The sequence below is a fragment of the Pristis pectinata genome, chromosome 1 (assembly GCF_009764475.1).
Source record: "Pristis pectinata isolate sPriPec2 chromosome 1, sPriPec2.1.pri, whole genome shotgun sequence".
Taxonomy (NCBI): Eukaryota; Metazoa; Chordata; class Chondrichthyes; order Rhinopristiformes; family Pristidae; genus Pristis; species Pristis pectinata.
In genome coordinates, this window is record NC_067405.1 from 147,676,111 (window position 1) to 147,700,040 (window position 23,930).

The 23,930-nt window shown below is 51.0% G+C and overlaps 1 protein-coding gene across 7 annotated transcripts in view; it reads left to right on the forward strand.

Moving 5' to 3' along the window:
- Nucleotides 1–23,930, forward strand: part of esr2a (estrogen receptor 2a) — a 178,041-nt gene that overhangs the window by 108,002 nt on the left and 46,109 nt on the right. For all 7 annotated transcript variants that reach the window (XM_052015195.1, XM_052015235.1, XM_052015184.1 and 4 more), the window contains exons 5-6: nucleotides 11,082–11,381; nucleotides 11,991–12,129. In XM_052015195.1, the coding sequence (XP_051871155.1) occupies nucleotides 11,082–11,381; nucleotides 11,991–12,129 (439 nt within the window). The remainder of the gene's footprint in view (nucleotides 1–11,081; nucleotides 11,382–11,990; nucleotides 12,130–23,930) is intronic.

Here is a 23,930-nt window from a genome sequence, read left to right on the forward strand (position 1 = left end):
GAAAACAATAACAGAATGCAGAGTAAAGTGTTACAGTTACAGAGAAAGTGCAGTGCAGGCAGACAATAAGGTGCAAGGTCGTAACGAGGTAGGTTGTGAGGTCAAGAGTCCATCTTATCGTACTAGGGAACCGTTCAATAGTCTTATAACAGTGGGATAGAAGCTGTCCTTGAGCCTGGTGGTACGTGCTTTCAGGGTTTTGTATCTTCTGCCCGATGGGACGGGGGAGAAGAGAGAACGTCCGGTCACAGTAAGCACTAATGTGACTCGAAGAGGCCGTTGCATCAGTGCTGGTTGAGAAAGAGATCCCCAGCCTAACCCCACCTTCCTGCTCTGGGTCTGCAGTTTATAGAACAGTCTGCAGACGCTCATCATGTATTCTGGATAAAACACGGTTGCTCTGGGGTGAGGTTGGGGCTGCAGGGAGCATCTCATCCTTGATTTTTGTTAAACTATCTGCTCTCTGCTGGGAAGCTCAAAGGGAAAATGACACCTCTGTGCACTTGGAAATGCTGATTTTACTCTTTTTCACTTTAAACCATGATCATAAGTTGGGAGAACAGAGCACTGGTCCGCATCCTACCTGCACAGAGTTCAAGGTTGTAGTTATTTCTGTTGACCTAATAAAGAACAGGACAGGACAGGAACAGGCCCTTCAGCCCACGAGGTCTGTGCCGAACATGATGCTGAAATAAATTAAATCCCTTCACATGATCCGTATCCCTCCACTCCCTGCACATTCACGTGTCTGTCTAAATCCCCTCGATCGTCTCTGCCTCCACCCCCACCCCTGGCAGCACATTCCAGGCACCCACCGCGCTCTGTGTAAAAAAACAACTTGCCTCGTAAATCTCCTTTAAACTTTCCCCCTCAAACCTTAAACCTGCCCCTAATATTTGACATTTCCACCTTCAAGTGCTCACCTAGCTACTATTTCAAACGTGGGGGGGGGGGGGGCGTTCCTGCCTCCCCCACCCCCTTGGCAGTGAGTTCCAGACCCCACCACACTGGGGAGGATGTTACTTTCCTCAGCCCCACTTCTACCAATTACTCTAACTCGCTGCTGCCTGGATTTTGACCGCTCTGCCTTCCTGTTTACTGTCTCCAGGCCTCTCATATTTCGATACATGGAGTTACAGAGTTATACAGCACAGAAACAGGCCCTTCAGCCCAACTGGTCCGTGCTGACCGAGATGCCCCGTCCAAGCTAATCCCATTTGCCAGCATTTGGCCCATAACCTTCTAAACCTTTCCGATCCATGTACCCGTCCATTTCAATCAAATTTCACCTCAGCCTCTTCTCTTCCAACTCCAATAATTCCCCATCGTTAAATATTTCCACTCCCACCAACATTGCTGTAAATTTTGTTCATACCCTCTCCAGTGCAACCACAGTACACCTGCAGTCCGGTGGTCAGACATGAACACAGTGCCCAGTGGTGGTTCAGCTAGTGTTGTACACACTTCCAGCAAGTCATGTCTAACTAATCTAACAGAGTTTGTCAAGGAGGTCACCAGGAAGGTCAATGAAGGGAAGGTGGTGGACGTTGTCTACATGGACTTTAGCAGGGCCTTTGACAAAGTCCTGCATGGGAGGCTGCTCCAGAAGGTTAAGTCGCTTGGCAATAAGGATGAAGTAGCCAATTGGATTCAATGTTGGCTTAGCGGGAGAAGCCAGAGAGTGGTAGTAGATGGTTGTCTCCCTGACTGGAGGCCTGTGACTAGTGGTGTGCTGCAGGGATCGGTACTGGGTCTGTTGTTGTTTATCATCTAAATCATTAATATAGATGATAATGTGATAAACTGGATCTTCAGGTGACACCAAGATTGGGGGTGTAGTGGACAGCAAGGAAGGCTATCAAAGCTTGCAGCATGATCTTGATCAGCTGGGAAAATGGGCTGAAAACTGGCAGATGGAATTTAATGCAGACAAGTGTGAGGTGATGCACTTTGGGAGGACAAACCAGGGTAAGATTTACACAGTGAACGGTAGGGCTCTGAGGTGTGCGGTAGAACAAAGGGACCTGGGAATACAGATCCATAATTCCTTGAAAGTGGCGTCACAGGTAGATAGGGTCGTAAAGAGAGCTTTTGGCACATTGGCCTTCATAAATCAGGGCATTGAGTACAGGAGTTGGGATGTTATGTTGAAGTTGTACAAGACATTGGTGAGGCTGAATTTAGAGTATTGTGTGCCGTTCTGGTCACCTACCTACAGGAAAGCTATCAATAAGCTTGAAAGAGTGCAGAGAAAATTTACACGGATGTTGCTGGGACTTGAGGACCTGAGTTATAGGGAAAGGTTGAATAGGTTAGGACTTTATTCCCTGGAGCGCAGGAGAATGAGGGGAGATCTTATATACAAAATTATGAGGTGTAAAGATAGGGTGAATGCATGCGGGCTTCTTCCCCTCAGGTTGGGTGAGACAAGAACTAGAGGTCATAGGTTTAGGGTGAAAGGTGAAATATTTAAGGGGAATCTGAGGGGGAACTACTTCACTCAGAGGGAGGTGCGAGTGTGGAACGAGCTGCCAGCGGGAGTGGTGGATGTGGGTTCAATTGTAACATTTAAGAGAAGTTTGGATAGGTACATGGATGGGAGGGGTTTGGAGGGATATGGTCCGGGTGCAGGTGGATGGGACTAGGCAGAAAGCCAGGCCGGCATGGACTAGATGGGCCGAAGGGCCTGTTTCTGTGCTGTAGTGCTCTATGACTCTAATATAGTGTTACAGTTACAGAGAAAGTGCAGTGCAGGCAGACAAATAAAATGCAAGGGCCATGACAAGGTAGAACGAGAGATCAAGAGTTCACCTTTAGCATACGAGGGAACCGTTCAATAGGCTTATCACAGTGGGACAGAAGCTGTCCTTGAGCCTGGTGGGACGTGCTCAGACTTTCGCATCTTCTGCCCGATGTACTCTCCAAGGTCCTTTTGTTCCTCCATGTCTCTCCGTATCCTCCCATTTATTGTACACTCCCTCGCCCTGTCCCAGCTCCCCAAATACACCACCTCGCACGCCTCCGAGTTAAATTTCGTTTGCTGCTTTCCGTCCAGCTGACCAGACGGTCGATCCCTTCCTGCGGTCTAAAGCTCTCCTCTCACTGCCACCCACACGGCCAAGTCTTGTATCATCCACAAACTCCTTTCTCATGCCCCTACGCTACTCTAAATCATGAATACACATTACAGAGAGGCAGGGGACTGAGTCCTGTGGAACCCACGGCTAACAGCCTTCCCAGTCTGAAAAGCATCCCTCTGCTACCCACCCCCCCCCCCCCCCACCACTTCCTGTCACTGAACCAGAATTGGATCCAATATGTCTCTCTCGTGGTCCCCAGGGACTTTTACTAGTTTATATCAGCCTGCACTGTGGGACCTTATTCAAAGCAAAAGCCACACCTGTGTCTTGAACAAATTCAGTGTCTGACCCACAGAGATCCTGAGTAGAGAATCCCAAAGATTCAGCACACCAACTGTAAATTGCCACCACTGTGTAGGGAAGTGGAAGAAACTCGGGAGAGTTAACATGGGACATAAGAGAATGTAGAACAAATGGAGTTTGGTTCGGATAAGTGCGAGGTGTTGCATATTGGGAAGAGGGTTGAGGGTAGGACTTTCACAGAGGACGGTAGGGCCCTCGGGTGTGTTGTAGAGCAGAGGGACCCAGGAGTACAAGTACATGGTTCCCTGAAAGTGGAGTCACAGGTAGACAGGGTGCTGAGGAAGGCTTTTGGCACGCTGTACCGAGGTACAGTGAAAAACTTGTCTTGCATACCGTTCGTACAGATCAATTCATTACACAGTGCGTTGAGGTGGTACAGGATAGTACAAGACACTGGGGAGGCTGCATTTGGAATACTATGTTCATTTTGGTCGCCCTGCTGTAGGAAAGATGCCATTAAGTTGGAAAGAGTGCAGAGGAGATTTACGAGGATGTTGCCAGGACTCGAGGGACTGAGTTATGGAGAGAGGTTGGGACTTTATTCACTGGAGTGTAGGAGACTGAGGGGTGATCTTATAGAGGTGTATAAAATCCTGAGGGGCATAGATAGGGTGAATGTGCACAGTGTTTTTCCCAGGGTTGGGGAATCCAGAACTAGGGGGCATGGGTTTAAGGTGAGAGGGGAGAGATTTAGTAGGAACCTGGGGGCAATTCTTCACTGAGAGGATGGTCCGTATATGGAACGAGCTGCCAGAGGGAGTGGGTGAGGCAGGTGCATTAACAACGTTTAAAGGACATTTGGACAGGTACATGGATAGGCAAGGTTTAGAGGGATATGGGCCAAACGTGGGCAAGTGGGACTGGCTTAGCTGGGAATCTTGGTCGGGATGGACCAATTGACACTCTGACCGTGCTGTATAAATCTATGAGAGAACATACAACAATACAGCACAGGAACAGGTCCTTCGGCCCATGATGTCTGGACCGACCATGATGCCAATCTGAACTAATTCCATCTGCCGGCACGAGATCTATATCCCTCCATTCCCTGCCTGTTCATGTGTCTGTCTAAATGCCTCTTAAATGTCACTATCGTATCTGCCTCCACCACCACCCCTGGCAGCCCGTTCCAGGCACCCACCACTCTGTGTGTAACAAAAACTTTCCTTGTAAATTTGCCCCCTCTCACCTTAAACCCATGCCCTCTAGTATTTGACATTTCTACACTGGGACATAAGGATTCTGACTGTCTACCGTGTCTATGCCCTTCATCATTTTATAAACCTCTATCAGGTCTCCCCTCAGCCTCCGACGCTCCAGAGAAAACAACCCAAGTCTCTCCAACCTCTCCTTATAGCTCATGTCCTCTAATCCAGGCAGCATCCTGGTGAACCTCTTCTGCACCCTCTCCAAAGCCTCCACATCCTACTTGTAATGGGGCGACCAGAACTGCACACAGTAGTTCTAGTGTGGCCTAACCAGACTTTTATACAGCTGCAATGTGACTTCGATTTTTATACTCAGTGCCCCAACCAATGAAGGCAAGCGTGCTGTGCACCTTCTTTACCACCCTGTGTTGCCACTTTCAGGGAGCTGTGGACTTGGACCCCAAGATCCCTCGGTACATCGATGCTCCCAAGGGTCCTGCCATTTACTGTACACCTTCCTCTCACATTTGACCTCCCAAAGCGCAACACCTCACACTTGCCCGGATTAAACTCCATCTGCCATTTCTCTGCCTGCATTTCCAACTGGTCTATATCCGCTGTATTCTTTGACAACCTTCCTCACTATCTACAACTCCACCGATTTTTGTGTTGAGAATGTGGGGAGAAAAAAAACTGGGCTTCACGTAGAATTAATATAAATGGGTGGTCAATACTCAGTTGACAAGTTCCCGCATAGTAGGCTGGTTGAGAAGGTCAAGGTGCATGGGATCCGTGGAGATTTGGTAGTTTGGATTCAGAATGGACTTGGCCACAGAAGACAGAGGTGGTGGAGGAGGAGTGTTCCTCTGGCTGGAGGTCAGTGACCAGTGGTGTTCCGCAGGGATCGGTGCTGGGACCTCTGTCGTCTGTGATGTATATAAATGACTTGGATGAAAATGTAGGTTGGGTGGGTTAGTAAGTTTGCAGATGACACAAAGGTTGGTGGAGCTGTGGACAGTGTAGGGGGCTGTCAAAGGATGTACCAGGGCATAGATCAGTTACAGATAAGGGCAGAGAAATGGCAGATGAAGGTTAATCCGCGCAAGTGTGAGGTGTTGCACTTTGGGAGATCAAATGTAAGGGGAGAGTGTACGGTGAATGGCAGGGTCCTTAACAGCATTGATGTACAGAGGGATCTTAGGGTCCAAGTCCATTGCTCCCTGAATGTGGCCACACAAGTAGACAGGGTGGTAAAAAAGGTGTGCGGCACGCTTGCCTTCATCGGTCAGGGCATCGAGTCCAAGAGTCAGGAAGTCATGTTGCAGCAGTGTAAAACTTTGGTTCGGCTGCACGTGGAGTAGTGTGTGCAGTTCTGGTCGCCCCGTTACAGGAAGGATGTGGAGTCTTTGAAGAGGGTGTAGAAGAGATTCACCAGGATGTTGCCTGGATTAGAGGGAATGTGCTATTCGGACAAACTTGGGTTGTTTTCTCCGGAGCATCGGAGGCTGAAGAGAGACTGGATAGAAGTTTATAAGATATTGAGGCACAGGCAGAGTTGGCAGTCAGAATCTTTGTCCCAGGGTAGAAACGTCAAGCACTAGGGGACCTGCATTTAAGATGAGAGGGGGAAAGTTTAAAGGAGATGTGCAGGGCAGGTTTTTTTTAACACAGAGTGGTGGGTGCCTTGAACAGGTGCCTCTGAATCAATGGTCTAGAACTCTGGCTACTAGTCCACAGTATTATAATGAATGGTGTTGATGGGGGGCCAATTAACATGAATATTTATTTATGGTCTTGCCCTGCCCTGTCACAAAGGACAGAATCAGGATCTCCCAGCCTAGGAGCTGGAAGTACCAGTGGATGTTACATTATTTAGTAGGGTATCATTACACAAGTATCAATAGAAGCGATTGCTTGTCAATTTCCAAAGCAAATCTCTTAAGTGGCCTCCCATGGTGAAACTGGCAGCCTGTGTTCTCCAGAGACAATGTTGTCTGATTACTGTGGGGAGGTTACATGGAAACGGGTTTCATTTTCAAGACTGGTTCTTGTTTGAATTCACTAACATTTGTGGGAGCTCATTGTTTGTGTGGGTGTCCACAACCCGGGGAGGGTCCTGTGGTCGAAGACCGTCACCAACCCCCACCCCCCTTCCTGAAGGCTCCCAGTCTTTACTTGGAGCCCCTGAGCATTCCATTCACATCTTCTCCTGTGGGAGGCCCCCAGACTCCCCTTGGACAGGGGTCCACAGACAGGACCCCTCCCCGCTACCTTCACCCGCTTTGGTTAACCCTCCCACTCGCTCGTCCTGGTGGCAGATTGATTGGCGCCATTCCTCGGGAGGTGGAAGGAAGCCCCGTTCGGAAAGGCCGCTGTTAATCGGGGATTGGGGACGACCCAGCATTCTCCCCGCTCTCCATCACACCATGTGAGCAGCGCGGGAGATGTGGGGGTGGTGGACAGGGGGAAGGGAGGGGGTTGGCCATGCTGATGCTCTGGCCTGCTGAATTCTGCAGTCAACTTGGTTAGTTGGGAGCCGGAGTAGCCATATACACCGTGTAATGAGTTGATCTGTACGGACGGTATGCTAGACAAGTTCTTCACTACCTCGGTACAAGTGACAATAATAAACCAATACCTATACCCAGTGTGGCTACAAGAGGAGGTCAGAGGCTAGGAATCCTGTGGTGAGTAACACCACAAAGCCTGTCCACCATCTACAAGGCTCGAGTCGGCAGTGTGACAGAACACTCTCCACTTGCCTGGGTGAGTGCAGCTTCAACCACACTCAAGAAGCTCGACACCATCCAAGACACAGCAGCCAGCTTGGTAGGCGCCCCATCCACACCCACTCACACCACCACCGACCACTCTCTGCATAAAAAACTTTACCTTGTAAATCTCTTTTAAATTTTCCCCCTTTCACCTTAAACCTATACCCTCAAGTATCAGAACCAGGCTTATTATCACTGACATATGTCGTGAAATGTGTTGGTTTGCGGCAGCAGTACAGTGCATTACTATTAAGTTACAAAAATAAATAAATAGTGCAAAAGAGGAATAACGAGGCAGTGTTCATGGGTTTATGGACCGTTCAGAAATCTGATGGCGGAGGGGAAGAAGCTGTTCCTGAATCGTTGAGTGTGGGTCTTCAGGCTCCAGCATTTCCTGTTTTTATTTCAGATTTCCAGCATCTGTAGTTTGCTTGGGTTTTAATAAAAGGAGGGAGGTTATATTGATATTGGACTGAACTCTGGTTGGGCTACAACAGGAGTATTTTTGTCCAATTCCATTCCCCACCTACGGACGTAAAGGTCCCAGAGAGAGTTCAGAAGAGATGTACTGGAACATGTGCCAACCCTGGACAGGGTCCAGAGAAAGTTCACAAGAATTATCCCTGGAATGAAAGACTTAATGTATGAGGAGTGTTTGATGGCTCTGGGCCTGTACTCAATGGACTTCAGAAGGATGAGGGGGGATTATTGAAACCTACCAGATACGGAAAGGCCTGGATAGAGTCGATGCGGAGAGGATGTTCCCATTAATAGGAGAGTCTAAGATCCAATGATACAGCCTCGGAATAAAGGGGCAGCCCTTTGAGATGAGGAGGAAGTTCTTCAGCCAGAGGCTGGTGAATCTGTGGAATTCGTTGCCATGGAGGGCTGTGGAGGCCAAGTCATTGGGTGTATTTAAGGCAGAGATTGATAGGTTCTTGATTGGTGGAGTTGTCTTCAGTGTGGGTTACAGGGTGATATCGAGGTGTTGGTGAAATGGGCTGAGAAATGGCAAATAGAGTTTAATCCTGATAAATGTGAGGAGATGCATCTTGGGTGCACTGATGAGGCTGGGACATACACCCTGAATGGTAGGGACCCAGGGAGTATTGAGGAACAGAGGAACCTTGGAGTACATCCAAAGGTCCTTGAAGATGGCAACACAGCAGATAACATAGTTAAGAAGGCATATGTGATACTGGCCTTTGTTAGTCTGGACATTGAATACAAAACCAGGGAGGTCATTCTCCAGCTTAATAAAACCTGGTCAGACCTCAGCTGGAGCACTGTGTGTAGTTCTGGTCACCACACTCCAGGGAGGATGTGATGGCTCTGGAGAGGGTACAGAGGAGATTCACCAGGATGTTACCTGGGATGGAGCGGTTCAGTTACAAGGTGAGAATGCAGAGGCTGGGTCTGTTCTCCTGGAGTGGAGGAGGTTAAGAGGGGACATGAGTGAGGTATATAACATTATGAGGGGTAGAGATAGGGGAGACTGCAGGAAACATTTCCCTATATCAGAGGTAGATAAAACTAGAGAACATAAGTTTAGGGGAAGGGGGAAGAGATGTAGAGGGGATCTGAGGGGGACCTTTCTCACCCAGAGAGTGGGGAGTACCTGGAACACACTGTGAGAGAACGGTGGAAGCAGGGTCACTGACAGTGTTTAAGGAGTGTCCAGACGAGCACTTGAACCATCCAGGCACAGAGGCGATGGACCAAGTGCTGGGAGGTGGGGTTAATACAGAAGGGTGCCCACTGGTCAGCATGGACATGGTGGGCCGAATGGCCTGTTTCCCTGCTGTACGATTCATCGACTCTGTCAAGACAGGTTTAAGGAGAGTAAATTGAGGGAAGGCATTCTCATTAGTGGATGTTTGAAGGACCGGATTTCTGGTGAAGGGGATAAGATGTTTTGCATTGAGAGCAGAGTGACAGCCCGTGTGGGTGCTGGGAGCAGAGGGAATCGGGGCTTGACGGGGAGATGATTGTAGGGCTCAGGGGTGGGGGGGAGAAAGGGAGAATGGGGTCACAGGATGAAGGGGATCGTCACGGCCAAGGTGGTGCCCTCTAGCGTCCACGGGGATCAGTGAGTTTGTGGGTGACATGGAAAGTGGTGGTGTGGACAGCGAGGAGGGTTGTCGGAGGCTCCAGCAGGGTACAGGTCAGATGGATTGTCGAGTAGAGTGTTGGCCAATGGAACTTAATCACGACAAGAGTGAGGTGATGCATTTTGGAAAGTCATATAGGGGTAGGACATGTACAGTAAATGGTAGGGTACTAAGGGATACTGATGGACAGAGGGACCTTGGCGTCCAAGTCCATAGTTCCCTGAAAGTGGCAACACAGGTACGTAGGGTGGTGAAGAAGGCGGACGTCATGTTGCCTTCATCGGTCGGGGCACAGAGTACAAGAGTTGGGACATTGTGTTGAAACTTTACAAAACACTGGTTAGACCACTTGGAGCACTGTGTGCAGTTCTGGTCACCACACTGTGGGAGGGGTGTGGTGGTGCTGGAGAGAGTGCAGAGGAGATTCACTGGGATGTTGCCTGGATCGGAGGGCTTTAGTTATGGGGAGAGATCGGACAGGCTGCAGTGAAGGAGGCTGAGGGGTGACCTGACACAGGTGTGTAAGGCATAGATAGGGTAGGTAGCTGTTGTGTCTTTCCCATGAGAACGTAAGAAACAGGAGCTGGAGTCGACCATCTGGCCCGTCGAGCCTGCTCCGCCATGCAATAAGATCATGGCTGTTCTGGCCGTGGACTCAGATCCACCTACCTGCCTTTTCCCCATAACCCTTCATTCCCCTACAATGCAAAAATCTAACTGTGTCTTAAATATATTTCATGAGGTTGGCAGGGAAGGCGTGTCTAAGGTGAGAGGAAGGAGTTTTAAAGGTGATCTGAGGGGAAAGTTTTTTACCCAGAGAGTGGGTGATACCTGGAACTCACTGCCGGAGGAGGGGGTGGAATCAGGTGCAGTCACTATGTTTAAAAGGCATTTAGACAGACACTTGAATAGGCGAGGAGGTGTAGAAGGGTACGGGCCTACTGGGGGCAAATGGGTTGGTGTGGATGGGCAAAAGGTCAGCATGGATGTGGTGGGCCGAAGGGCCTGTTTCTGTGCTGTACAGCTCTGTGGTTGACCCATGACCGGGCAGTCACATGGTTCATCTCAGAGACCCTGGGGTGGGGGCAGGTGTGTCGCGTCACCCTGGGGTGCCAGGACCCAGCCCCTACCACCCATGTCCTGGGGGTGAACTGTCCGTGGGGAATGGGATGTGGGGGTTTCTGCTGTACTGCTGTCACTCATTGTGTGTGTGCGCGTGTGTGTGCGTGTGTGTGTGTGCGTGTGTGTGTGTGTGTGCGCGTGTGTGTGCGTGTGTGTGTGTGTGTGTGCGCGTGTGTGTGTGCGTGTGTGTGCGTGTGCGCGCGTGTGCGTGTGTGTGCGCGTGTGTGTGTGCGTGTGTGTGTGTGTGCGTGTGTGTGTGTGCGCGTGTGTGTGTGCGTGTGTGTGCGTGTGCGCGCGTGTGCGTGTGTGTGCGCGTGTGTGTGCGCGCGTGTGTGTGCGCGTGTGTGTGTGCGCGTGTGTGTGTGCGCGTGTGTGTGTGCGCGCGCGTGTGTGTGCATGCGTGTGTGTGTGCGCGTGTTTCTGTGTGCGTGTGTTTCTGTGTGCGTGTGTGTGTGTGTCTCTCCCCCTCCCCCACACCGACAGACACTCGGAGAGACCGCTGCAGCTACCGACTGACGCGGCAGGGCCGACTGACCGGAGTGCAGCAACAGGCGGGCAGCAAGATGCGGAGGGCAGTGGAGGACATCCCGGTCAACAGCAGCTGCCTGGGCCAGCTGGCTCCCGAGAAACTGCTGAGCTCCCTGCTGGAGGCCGAACCACCCAACATCTACTCGCTGAATCACCCCAACAAACCCTTCACCGAGGCCTCCATGATGATGTCACTGACCAATCTGGCAGACCGCGAGCTCGTTCACATGATAGCCTGGGCCAAGAAAGTCCCAGGTAAACCGGACACCTGTCCTCACCGCCATCAATAGCCTGATCCAGACGGATACCAGCAGAGGGAGCTTCACCCTGTGTCTGACCCCGGGAGTGTGTGACAGGACGGTACGGAGGGAGCTTCACCCTGTGTCTGATCCCGGGGGTGTGTGGTGGGACGGTGTGGAGGGAGCTTCACCCTGTGTCTGACCCTGGGAGTGTGTGACGGGACGGTGCGGAGGGAGCTTCACCCTGTGTCTGACCCTGGGAGTGTGTGACGGGACGGTGTGGAGGGAGCTTCACCCTGTGTCTGACCCCGGGAGTGTGTGACAGGACGGTGCGGAGGGAGCTTCACCCTGTGTCTGACCCCGGGAGTGTGTGACAGGACGGTGCGGAGGGAGCTTCACCCTGTGTCTGACCCTGGGAGTGTGTGACGGGACGGTGTTGGGGGGTGGTGATTCTGTGTGATGCGTGGGATATTTCCGGCTCCCCCTTATAAGGTGCTGCCTGACCGAGACTCCGCAGCATCCCCTCTGCCTCCTGGGGACATCCTGCGACGGGTGAGCTTGCTGGGGGTTGATCCCCAGCAGCAGAGCTGGGCCCGGGTGTCTGATGCTGCCTTTCTCCCGCCAGGCTTTGTCGAGCTGGATCTCCATGACCAGGTGCAGCTGTTGGAGTGCTGCTGGCTGGAGGTTCTCATGGTGGGGCTGATGTGGCGATCCATCAACTACCCCGGAAAGCTGCTGTTCGCTCCTGACCTCATCCTGGACAGGTGAGAGGACACGGGACCCTCCCAACCTGAATGGCACCCCCAGGACCTTACGTGCACCCCCAGGACCTTACGTACACTCCCATACACAACCCCCACACACCCAGCCAGGTCCCTAACAACTTGCCCAACACAGATCAGTACACCACACCCCCTGCTCCTTCCCCACTTTCTCACATACATCCCAATACACTCAAAGTAGCATCCTATACACCCTCCCTCGCACAGACCAGACAATAGGCACCCTTTCTGATCCCACACACACTCCCATGTGTTCCCCATCTATACCTGCACCCGAGTCCCAGGGGGCTCCCTCCACACAGCATATTACATGGACCAACCCCCCCATTCCTACTTACATGTCCATATACTTACACAGGTGCCTGGGACACCTTCCCCTCACTCAGGCCAGGATACCACCAACCCCAGGCGACACCTCCACCAACCCAAAGCACCTCCTCCACCTTCACACCACAGACACTCCCACATGTCCAAAATTCACCACCACCCCCAGCCCTTCCCCTAACCCTAACACCCCACAACCCTGGCCAACACCTCGCTAATCCTTGCCAACACCCCAATAAACCCTTGCCAACACCCCCACAAGCCAAAATGCTCCACAAACCCAATACCCCCCCCCCCCCCCGCTCCACACCTCACATACATGACTACAATACTTGGGACCCCTATCCCACCCTATTAAGATATGGAATCTAGATTAAGGCACAGATCACAATAAAGGTGAGTGGACGGTGACCAGGATAATGAAGGTGTGGGCCAGATCAAGTGGCAGGGTCCAGTGAGACTGAATCTCCAGTAATCAGATCAATGAACACCAGAGGGATAATTTTCCCACTGCCCACTAACTCACAACCTAACCCTCCACCGTGTCCTGGGATGTGGCTGTTGTTGGGACAACCAGCAGTTATTGGTCATCCCTAAACAGGTCTGCTGAGGGCAGTTGAAGTGGACCAGCTCGGCTGTGTCTGGAGTCAGGAATAGGTCGGACGTCGGCCTTTCTGTTGGCTAAGTCTAGCTTTGTACTCATCATATAGAGTCGTGTTGTCGTACAGCACGGAGACAGGCCCTTCGGCCCAACTCATCCATGTTAGTCAAGATGCCTACATGAACTAGTCCCATGTGCCTGCATTTGGCCCATATCCCTCTAAACCTTTCCTATCCATGTACCTGTCCAAGGGTCTTTTAAATGTTGTTATTGTACCTGCCTCACACACTTCCTCTGGCAGCTCATTCAATGTCCTCACTACCCTCTGTGTGGTGCTCGTGTCCCCTTTAAATCTTTCCCCTCTCACCTTAAACCTGTGCCCACCTTATCTCTGCCCCTCTATATAAACCTCTATAAGACCACCCCTCAGCCTCCTACACTCCAGGGAGAAAAGTCCTGTTCAGCTCTCCTTATAACTCAAACCCTCCAGTCCCGGTAACATCCCGGTGAATCTTTCCTGCACCCATCCCATTTTAATGAGGGTCCTTCCAATAGCTGGGCAACCAGAACTGTATACAGTACACCAAATGTGGCCCAGGTCTATAAATTCATGAGGGGCATAGATAGGGTGGATGGTCACAGTTTTTCCCCAGGGTAGGGGAGTCTAAAATTCGAGGGCATCGGCTTAAGGTGAGAGGGGAGAGATTTAAAGGGGACCTGAGGGGCAAGGATCTGTTCTCCTTCGAGAGAGAACAGTGATCGGGGGACCAGGGTGTAAAGTAATTGGCAGGATTAGAAGCGAAATTAGGAAATTACATTTCATAGAGTCACAGAGTCATCCAGCACAGAAACAGGCCCTTCAGCCCAACTGGTCCATCTTGATCAAGATGGCCCATTCAAGCTAGTCCCATTTGCCAGCATTTGGCCCGTAACCCTCTAAACCTTTCCTACCCGTGTACCTGTCCAACTGTCTTTTAAAAGCTGCCTCAACCACTTCCTCTGGCAGCTCATTCCACACAGATACCATCCTTTATGTAAAAAAAGTTGCCCCTCAAGTTCCTACTAAATCTCTCCCCTCTCACCTTAAACCTATGCTCTCTAGTTCTTGATTCCCCAACCCTGGGAAACAGACTGAGTGCATTCACCCTATCTATGCCCCTCATGATTTTATACACCTCTATAAGATCACCTCTCAGTCTCCCATTCTCTAAGGAATAAAGTCCTAGCCTGTCCAACCTCTCCCTATAATTCAGTCCCTCAAGTCCTGGCAACATCCTGGTAAATCTTTTTGGCACTTTTTCCAGTTTAATGACATCTTTCCTACAGCAGGGCGACCAAAACTGAGCACAATACTCCAAGTGTGGCCTCACCAGTGTTTCTGACTGTCTACTCTATCTGTGCCTCCCATAATTTTATAAACTTCTCCCCTCAGCCTCTAACCACACCATGACCTCCCAGCTTCTGTACTCAATGCCCTGACCAATGAAGGGCAGCGTGCCAAACACCTTCTTCACTACCCTGTCTACCTGTGATTCCACTTTCAGGGAACCATGTACTTGTACTCCGAGACCCCTCTGTTCTACGATACTCCCCAGGGCCCTGTTGTTCCCTGTGAAATTCCTACCTGGATTTGACGTTCCAAAATGCAACACCTCACACTGATCTGAATTAAACTCCATTTGCTATTCCTCGGCCCACTTACTCAGCAAGGTCTGGAACTCCCTGGAGCAACAAACAAACTGCATCAGGACTTGCAACGTTGACAATTCCTTTCCCCTCCACGGACGCTGCTCGACCCGCGGAGTTCCTCCAGCAGTTCGTTTGTTGCTCCAGATTCCAGCATCTGCAGTGTCCTGGGACTCCTTGCCTGCATGTGAGAGGGTTAGAAACCTCCTCACATTTGGTATTGGTATTGGATTATTATTGTCACTTGTACCGAGGTACAGTGAAAAACTTGTCTTACATACCGATCGTACAGATCAATTCATTACACGGTGCATTGAGGTAGTACAGGGTAAAAACAATAACAGAATGCAGAGTAATGTGTCACAGCTACAGGGAAGTGCATTGCAGGTAGATAATAAGGTGCAAGGTCAAACGAATCTATCTTATCATATAAGGGAACCGTTCAATAGTCTTATCACAGTGGGATAGAAGCTGCCCTTGAGCCTGGTGGTACGTGCCCTCAGGCTCCTGTTTCCTCTGCCTGATGGGAGAGGGGAGAAGAGAGAACATCCAGGGTGGGTGGGGTCTTTGAGTATGCTGGCTGCTTCACCAAGGCAGCGAGGGGTATAGACGGAGTCCATGGAGGGGAGGCTGGTTTCTGTAATGTGCTGGGCTGTGTCCACAACTCTCCGCAGTTTCTTGAGGTCCTGGGCAGAGCAGTTGCCGTACCAGGCCGTGATACATCCAGATAGGATGCTTTCTGTGGTGCATCGATAAAAGTTGGTGAGTGTCAAAGGGGACATGCCAAATTTGTTTAGCCTCCTGAGGAAGTAGAGGTGCTGGTGAGCTTTCTTGGCCGTGGCATCTACGTGGTTGGACCAGGACAGGCTATTGGTGATGTTCACTCCTAGGAACTCGCACTCTGGCTTCACGCAGCCACGTCCCAAATACAGTAGATTATTTCTCCACTGTAAGTGGCCTCTGGTGTGTGGAAGGAAGTGGTGGGGCTGCAGGGAATGGGATTGCTCTGTGGGCTGAATGGCCTCCCGTGCAGTGAGGAAATGTGAGAATGTGACAGGGTCAAGCGGGGAGATAGTTCACCGGCGCGAGCAGCTCTCTTGGTGCAGCTGGTCAAGTTCAGTGCTGTGTGATCCTGCCGTCCACGAGAGCTTTGCCTGCACCCCCGCTGATTACCATCACCGCCCCACTACAGCACGAAGAGGTCATCGATCCTGTCCCACTTGACAGACAAGTCCAGGATGGCTGCCCTGCCGGTGACGTTTCTCCCTTCTCGGCTCTGTCGTTTCCCACATCCCAGTTGACAGAGTGATCCCATTCTCCACAACTCTCCGCAGAGTCAGACAGCACGGAAACAGGCCCTTCGGCCCAATCCGTGAGATGCCCATTTAAGGCAGTCCCATTTCCCCGTGTTTGGCCCATATCCCTCTAAACCTTTCCTAACCATGTACCTGTCCTAGTGGCTTTTAAATATTGTAATTGTATCTCCTCTACAACTTCCTCTGGCAGCTCGTTCCACATACCCACCACCCTCTGTGTGAAGAAGTTGCCCCTCACTTCCTCTTCAAAATTTTCCCCTCTCACCCTCAACCTATGCCCTCTACTTTAAAAAGACTGCGGCCATCCACCTTATCGATACCCTCATGATTTTACAAACCTCTATAATATCACCCCTCAGCCTCCTTCACTCCAGGGAAAACAGTCCCGGCCTGTTCAGCCTCTCCTGACAGCTCAAACCCTCCTGTAACCCATTTCATTCTACACAGTAGAGGCAATATTCAGTGGCTAATTAACCTGCTATCTTCGGGATGTGAGAAGAAACCGGAGCACCCAGGGGAAACCCACAGGCAGAACGTGTGAACTCCACACACAGACAGCACCCGAGGTCACGATTGAACCCACCACCCTGGAGCTGCCTGGACTGCACCTCTGTTGCACCTATCACAGGAAAACATCCCAAGTTGTGTCACTGGGAAGTAAACTTAGCACTGGGCCACATTGGTAGGTATTAGAACAGGCGACTGCAGGTTCGGACTGGGAGGAAGTCTGAGGTAGCTGAGGGGTAGGGAGGCCAGACTCGAGCCCCAGGCAGCTGCAACCAGCGGTGAAGTTATTACATTGAAGAAAAGTTGAGCCAGAATTGTTTGCAGAGATCTGGAGGCTGTTAGATTCAGATTCAGATGAGTTTACTGTCACATACACCAGGGTGCAATGAAATTCCTTGCTCGTGTGAAGCTCAGTGTACACAGCGTCAAGTACAAAACCGCAGAATGCCTGCAAGGTTTAGTACAAACTGAGGTAGCGCACAAAGAAACATTAAAGTGACACAAGGGGTAGGATTAAGAGTCCAAGAACAGGTAGACAGGGCGGTGAAAAGGGCGTTTAGCACACTAGCCATCATCAGTCAGGGCGCTGAGTACAGGAGCTGGGACATTTTGTTGGAGTTGTACAAGTTGTTGGTGAGGCCACACTTGGAGCACTGTGGACAGTTTTGGTCGCCCTGTTATCGGAAAGACCTGGTTAAACTGGGAAGAGTGGAGAGAAGGTTTACGAGGATGTTGCCAGGACTAGAGGGCCTGAGTTACGGGGAGAGGTTGGACAGGCTGGGTCTTTATTCCTTGCAACGTAGGAGATTGAGGGGCGACCTTAATGAGGTTTATAAAATCATGAGATGTGTAGGTAAGGCGGACGGTAACAGTCTTTTCCCCAGGGTAGGGGAGTCCAAAACTAGAGGGCACAGGTTTAGGGTGAGAGGGGAAAGATTTAAAAGGGACTTGAGGGGCGACTTTTTCACGCAGAGGGTGGTGAGTGTGTGGAACGAGCTGCCAGAGGGAGTGGGTGAGGCAGGGACAACAGGATGATTTAAGAAGCACTTGGACAGGTACATGGAGGGGGGGCTTGGAGGGATATGGGCCGAATGCAGGGAATTGGGACTAGCTGGGTGGGCAGCATGGTCAGCATGGATTGGTTGGGCTGAAGGGCCTGTATCCGTGCTGTGTTGTTCTATGATTCCAGGACTAATGCAGCAGCACCACCGGGAAGGTGACTGGTTCAGGAGTCTGGCAGCAGTGGGGAAGAAGCTGTCCCTGAGTCTGGACGTTCAGGCTTTCAAGCTCCTGTATCTTCTCCCAGAAGGGAAAAGGGGGAAAAGGGAACGGCCGGGGTGGCAGGTATCCATGACGACACTGTTAGATGGGGGCGAGACCACGGAGTAACAAACATACTTCTGGCGGAACTCAGCAGGTCAGGCAGCATCTGTGGAGGGAGATGAACAATTGACGTTTTGGGTCGAGGTCCTTCATCCAGATTCCAACATCTGCAATCTCTTGTGTCTCCAAGGTGAGAACACGGAGCCTGTTTGTCCTGAGCAATGGGGGAGTGGGGTGGTGGTTGCGCAGAGACTGAGGGTTGAGGAAGCGAGGGATGTGTGGAGGATGGGCTGGAGGTGTGGGGTCTGGAGCTCGGTGAGGTGTCAGACACCCCACTGGAGCTGTGAAGAGTCTGCTTCAGTAGGGCGCTAGCCAGCGTGAGGCTTGGTGTCACAGAGATCAGAGCTGGTGACGGCGTCTGTCTTCACCGTATTTGGAACAGGTTCCTGCCAATTCACTCCTGCTGTTGGACAGGCAGCTTGTGGTCTGAGGAGACGGTGACGGAATGAGAGAGTGGCAGTGAGGTGTAGTCCATATGATTGGCACACGGGGGGAATGGCGTTCTCTCCTGCACTCTGCACCTCTCTGTCTCTCTCACACACTGACATATCACTACCTTTATTGGTATTGGTTTATTATTGTCACTTGTACCGAGGTACAGTGAAAAACTTGTCTTACAAACCGATCGTACAGGTCAATTCATTACACAGTGCAGTTACATTGAGTCAGTACAGAGTGCATTGATGTAGAAGCAAAGAAAAACCTACAGCACAATTCAGGCCCTTCGGCCCAGAAAGCTGTGCCAAACATGTCCCTACCCTAGAAATTACTAGGCTTACCCATAACCCTCTATTTTTCTCAGCTCCATGTACCTATCCAACAGTCTCTTAAAAGACCCTATCGTATCAGCCTCCACCACCATTGCCAGCAGCCCGTTCCACACACTCACCACTGTCTGAGTAAAAAACTTACCCCTGACATCTCTTCCATACCTACTTCCCAGCACCTTAAACCTGTGTCCTCTTGTGGCCACCAATTCAGCCCTGGGGAAAAGCCTCTGACTATCCACACGATCAATGCCTCTCATCATCTTATACACCTCTATCAGGTCCCCCCTCATCTTCTGTCTCTCCAAGGAGAAAAGGCCGAGTTCCCTCAACCTGCTTTCATAAGGCATGCTCCGCATTCCAGGCAGCCTCCTTGTAAATCTCCTCTGCACCCTCTCTATGGCTTCCACATCCTTCCTGTAGTGAGGTGACCAGAACTGAGCACAATACTCCAAGTGGGGTCTGACCAGGGACCTATATAGCTGCAACAATACCTCTCGGCTCCTAAATTCAATTCCCCGATTGATGAAGGACAATACACCATGTGCCTTCTTAACCACAGAGTCAACCTGCGCAGCCGCTTTGAGTGTCCTATGGACTCGGACCCCAAGATCCCTCTGATCCTCCACACTGCCAAGAGTCCTACCATTAAGACTATATTCTGCCATCATATTTGACCTACCAAAATGAACCACTTCACACTTATCTGGGTTGAACTGTATCTGCCACTTCTCAGGCCAACTCTGCATCCTATCTATGTCCCTCTGTAACCTCTGATGGCCCTCCAAACTATCCACAACACTCCCAACCTTCGTGTCATCCGCAAACTTACTAACCCACCCCTCCACTTCCTCATCCAGGTCGTTTATAAAAATCACAAAGAGTAAGGGTCCCAGTACAGATCCCTGAGGTACACCACTGGTCACTGACCTCCACTCAGAATACGACCCTTCAACAACCACTCTTTGCCTTCTGTGGGCCAGCCAGTTCTGGATCCACACTGCAACGTCCCCTTGGATCCCATGTCTCCTCACCTTCTCTATAAGCCTTGCATGGGGTACCTTATCAAATGCCTTGCTGAAATCCATATACACTACATCTACTGCTCTCCCTTCATCAATGTGTTCAGTCACATCCTCAAAAAATTCAATCTGTCTCGTAAGGCAGGACCTGCCCTTGACAAAGCCATGCTGACTATTCCTAATCATATTATACCTCTCCAAATGTTCATAAATCCTGCCTCTCAGTATCTTCTTCATTAGCTTACCAACCACTGAGGTAAGACTCACTGGTCTATAATTTCCTGGGCTATCCCTACTCCCTTCCTTGAATAAGGGAACAACATCCGCAACCCTCCAATCTTCTGGAACCTCTCCCGTCTCCATCAACGATGCAAAGATCATTGTCAGAGGCTCCACAATCTCCTCCCTCACGTCCCACAGCAGCCTGGGGTACATCTCATCCGGTCCTGGTGACTTATCCAACGTGATGCTTTCCAAAAGTTTCAGCACCACCTCTTTCCTAATATCTACATGCTCAAGCTTTTCAGGCCGCTGCAAGTCCCCACTACAATCCCCCAGATCCTTTTCCGTAGTGAATACTGACGTACGGTATTCATTAAGTACCTCCGCTATTTCTTCCAGATCCATACACACTTTCCCACTGCTGCACTTGATAGGCCTTATCCTTCCGCATCTCATCCTCTTACTCTTCACATACTGTAGAATGCCTTGGGGTTTTCCTTAATCCTGCCCGTCAAGGCCTTCTTATGCCCCCTTCTGGCTCTCCTAATCTCCTTCTTGAGCTCATTCCTATTAGCCTTATACTCTTCCAGATCTCTAACATTACCTAGCTCTCTGTACCTTTTGTAAGCTTTTTTTTCCTTTTGACTAGATCTATTATAGCCTTTGTACACCACAGTTCCTGTATCCTCTCGTGACTCCCCTGTCTCATTGGTACATGCCTACAAATATCCCCTGAATATTTGCCACATTTCTTCTGTACTTTTCCCTGAGAACATCTGTTCCCAATTTAATTTTCCAATTTCCTGCCTGAGAGCCTCATAATTCCCTTGACTCCAAGTAAACGCCTTTCTAGTCTGTCTGTTCCTATCTCTCTCCAGTGCTAACGTAAAGGAGATAGAATTATCATCACTATCACCAAAATGTTCACCCACTGAGAGATCTGACACCTGACCAGGTTCATTTCACAATATTAATTCAAGCACAGCCTCTCCTCTTGTAGGCCTAGCTACATATTGTGTCAAGAATCCTTCCTGAGCACACCTAACAAACTCCACCCCATCTAAACCCCTCACTGTCTGGAGATGCCAGTCGATGTTTGGGAAATTAAAATCCCCCATCACAACTCTGTTACTCTCACACCTTTCTAGGATCTGCTTCCCTATCTGCTCCTCAATATCCCTGTTACTATTGGGTGGCCTATAAAAAACACTCAGTAAAGTTATTGACCCCTTCCCGTTCCTAACCTCCACCCACAGAGACTCCGTAGATAGTCCCTCCACAACGTCCACCTTTTCCACAGCCGTGACACTATCTCTGATCAACAGTGCCACTCCCCCACCTCTTTTGCCTCCCTCCCTGTCCTTTCTGAAACATCTAAAACCCGGCACTTGAAGCAACCATTCCAGTCCCTGAGCCATCCAAGTCTCTGTAATGGCCATCACATCAAGTATTGATCCAAGCTCTAAGCTCATCCGCCTTGTTCACAATACTCCTTGCGTTAAGATAGACACATCTCAAACCTGTCTGAACACGTCCCTTCTCTATCACCTGTCTATCGTACCTACTACTAGCTGTCTCTATTTGAGAGCCAAACACCTCTTCCCCAGTCTCTCCAGTTTAGATCCCACTCCCCAACACTTCTAGTTTAAACTCTCCCCAGTAGCCTTAGCAAACCTCCCCGTCAGTATGTTGGTCCCCCTGGGATTCAAGTGCAACCCGTCCTCTTTGAACAGGTCATACCTGCCCCAAAAGAGGCCCCAATGATCCAGAAAACTGAATCCCTGCTCCTTACTCCAATCCCTCAGCCACGCATTTAACCTCCTCCTCATTCTGTTCCTCTACCCACTGTCGCTTAGCACAGGCAGTAATCCAGAAATTACTACCTTTGAGGTCCTGCTTCTCAACTACCTTCCTAATTCTCTATAGTCTCTTCTCAGGACCTCATTCCCCTCCCTACCTATGTCGTTGGTACCAATATGTACCACGACCTCTGGCTGTTCTCCCTCCCCCTTCAGGATATCTTGGACGTGATCTGAAACATCCCAGACCCTGGCACCTGGGAGGCAAACTACCTTCCGAGCTTCTTTCCTGCATCCACAGAATCGCTTGTCTGCCCACCTAACTATAGAGTCCCCTATCACTAGTGCCCTCTTCTCTCCTTCCCTACCCTTCTGAGCCACAGGGCTGGGCTCTGTGCCAGAGGCACTGCCACTGTTGCTTCCCCCAGGTAGGCTGTCTCTCCCAACAGCACTCAAGCAGGAGTACTTATTGTCAAGGGGTAGAGCCACAGGGGTACTCTCTAGTACCTGACTCTTCCCCTTCCCCCTCCTGACTGTGACCCACTTGCCTGACTCCCGTGGTCCCGATGTGACCACCTGCCTATAACTCCTTTCTATCACCTCCTCATTCTCCCTGACCAGACGAAGGTCATCGAGCTGCATCTCCATTTCCCTAACACGGTCCCTCAGGAGCTGTAGCTCGACACACTGGGTGCAGATGTAGCTTTCCCGGAGGCAGCGAGACTCCGTGAACTCCCACATCTGACACTGAGTACAGGAAACCCCACTCATACCCCTTCCTTTCCTCAAGTCACCTATCTTTCCTCGCCCCTTTACGCCGAAGCCCCTTGAGCCAAAGCCCAGAACACTCTGCTACCTTTCACTCCACTGCCCGCTGGATATGGCGGCTTGCTTTTTAAACTGCCTGCGCCTTACCTGCTGATGTCACACGCCTGTGCAGTCCAGTCCCCACTATTCCCGATTAAATCTTAAAGGTAGTACAGGTAAAAACAATAACAGTACAGAGTAAAGTGACACAGCTACAGGGAAGTGCAGTGCAGGTAGACAATAAGGTGTAAGGTCAAACAAGGTAGATCGTGAGGTCAGAGTCCATCTCATTGTATAAGGGAACCGTTCAATAGTCTTATCACAGTGGGGTAGAAGCTGTCCTTAAGCCTGGTGGTACGTGCCCTCAGGCTCCTGTATCTTCTACCTGATGGGAGGGGGGAGAAGAGAGAATGTCCCGGGTGGGTGGGGTCTTTGATTATGCTGGCTGCTTCACCAAGGCAGCGAGAGGTATAGACACAGTCCATGGAGGGGAGGCTGGATTCTGTCCATGTTCCCTCCTCCCCCCTCCTTCCTCCCCCCCCCTCACCCCCTCTCCCTCTCTCCCCCCCTCCCCTCTCTCTCCCCCCCTCCCCTCTCTCTCCCCTCTCCCCCCTCCCCCCCTCCCCCTCCCCCTCTCGCCTCCCCCTCCCCCCTCTCCCCCTCTCCCCCCTCCCCTCTCTCTCCCCTCTCCCCCTCCCCTCTCTCTCCCCTCTCCCCTCTCTCCCCCCCCTCCCCTCTCTCTCCCCTCTCCCCTCTCTCCCCCCCCTCCCCTCTCTCTCCCCTCTCCCCCCTCCTCTCTCCCCCCTCCCCTCTCTCTCCCCTCCTCTCCCCTCTCCCCCCTCTCCCCTCTCTCCCTCTCCCCCCTCCCCCCTCCCCCCTCCCCTCTCCCCCCTCTCCCCCCTCTCTCCTCTCTCCCCCCTCTCCCCCCTCTCCCCTCTCTCCCTCTCCCCCCTCCCCCTCTCCCCTCTCTCTCCCCCTCCCCTCTCTCTCCCCTTTCCCCCCTCTCCCCCTTCTCCCCTCTCTCTCCCCTCTCTCTGTTTTGAGGTTGTCACACAGTTGAAGATCAGCTGTATTCCATGGTTCACTCTGGGACTGTGTGGGGTTGAAGCAGCATCTGATTCTTGTTTTGATGCCAAGAAAACAGTTTGTTCATTTTGAAATCAATAAAATGGACGGGCTTCAACCTTGCTCCTGGGCCTTAGATTCCTGTTTGACTTGGAACGCAGATTTGGTCCAGGAGTAGAGCTGTTTGTTCAGACAAAGCCACCTTAATTACACAAACTCATTAGCAAAGACTGGCCTGAATGCTGAGTGTTTCTGCAGCACTCTGTGTCTGTGTAGTTAATGAA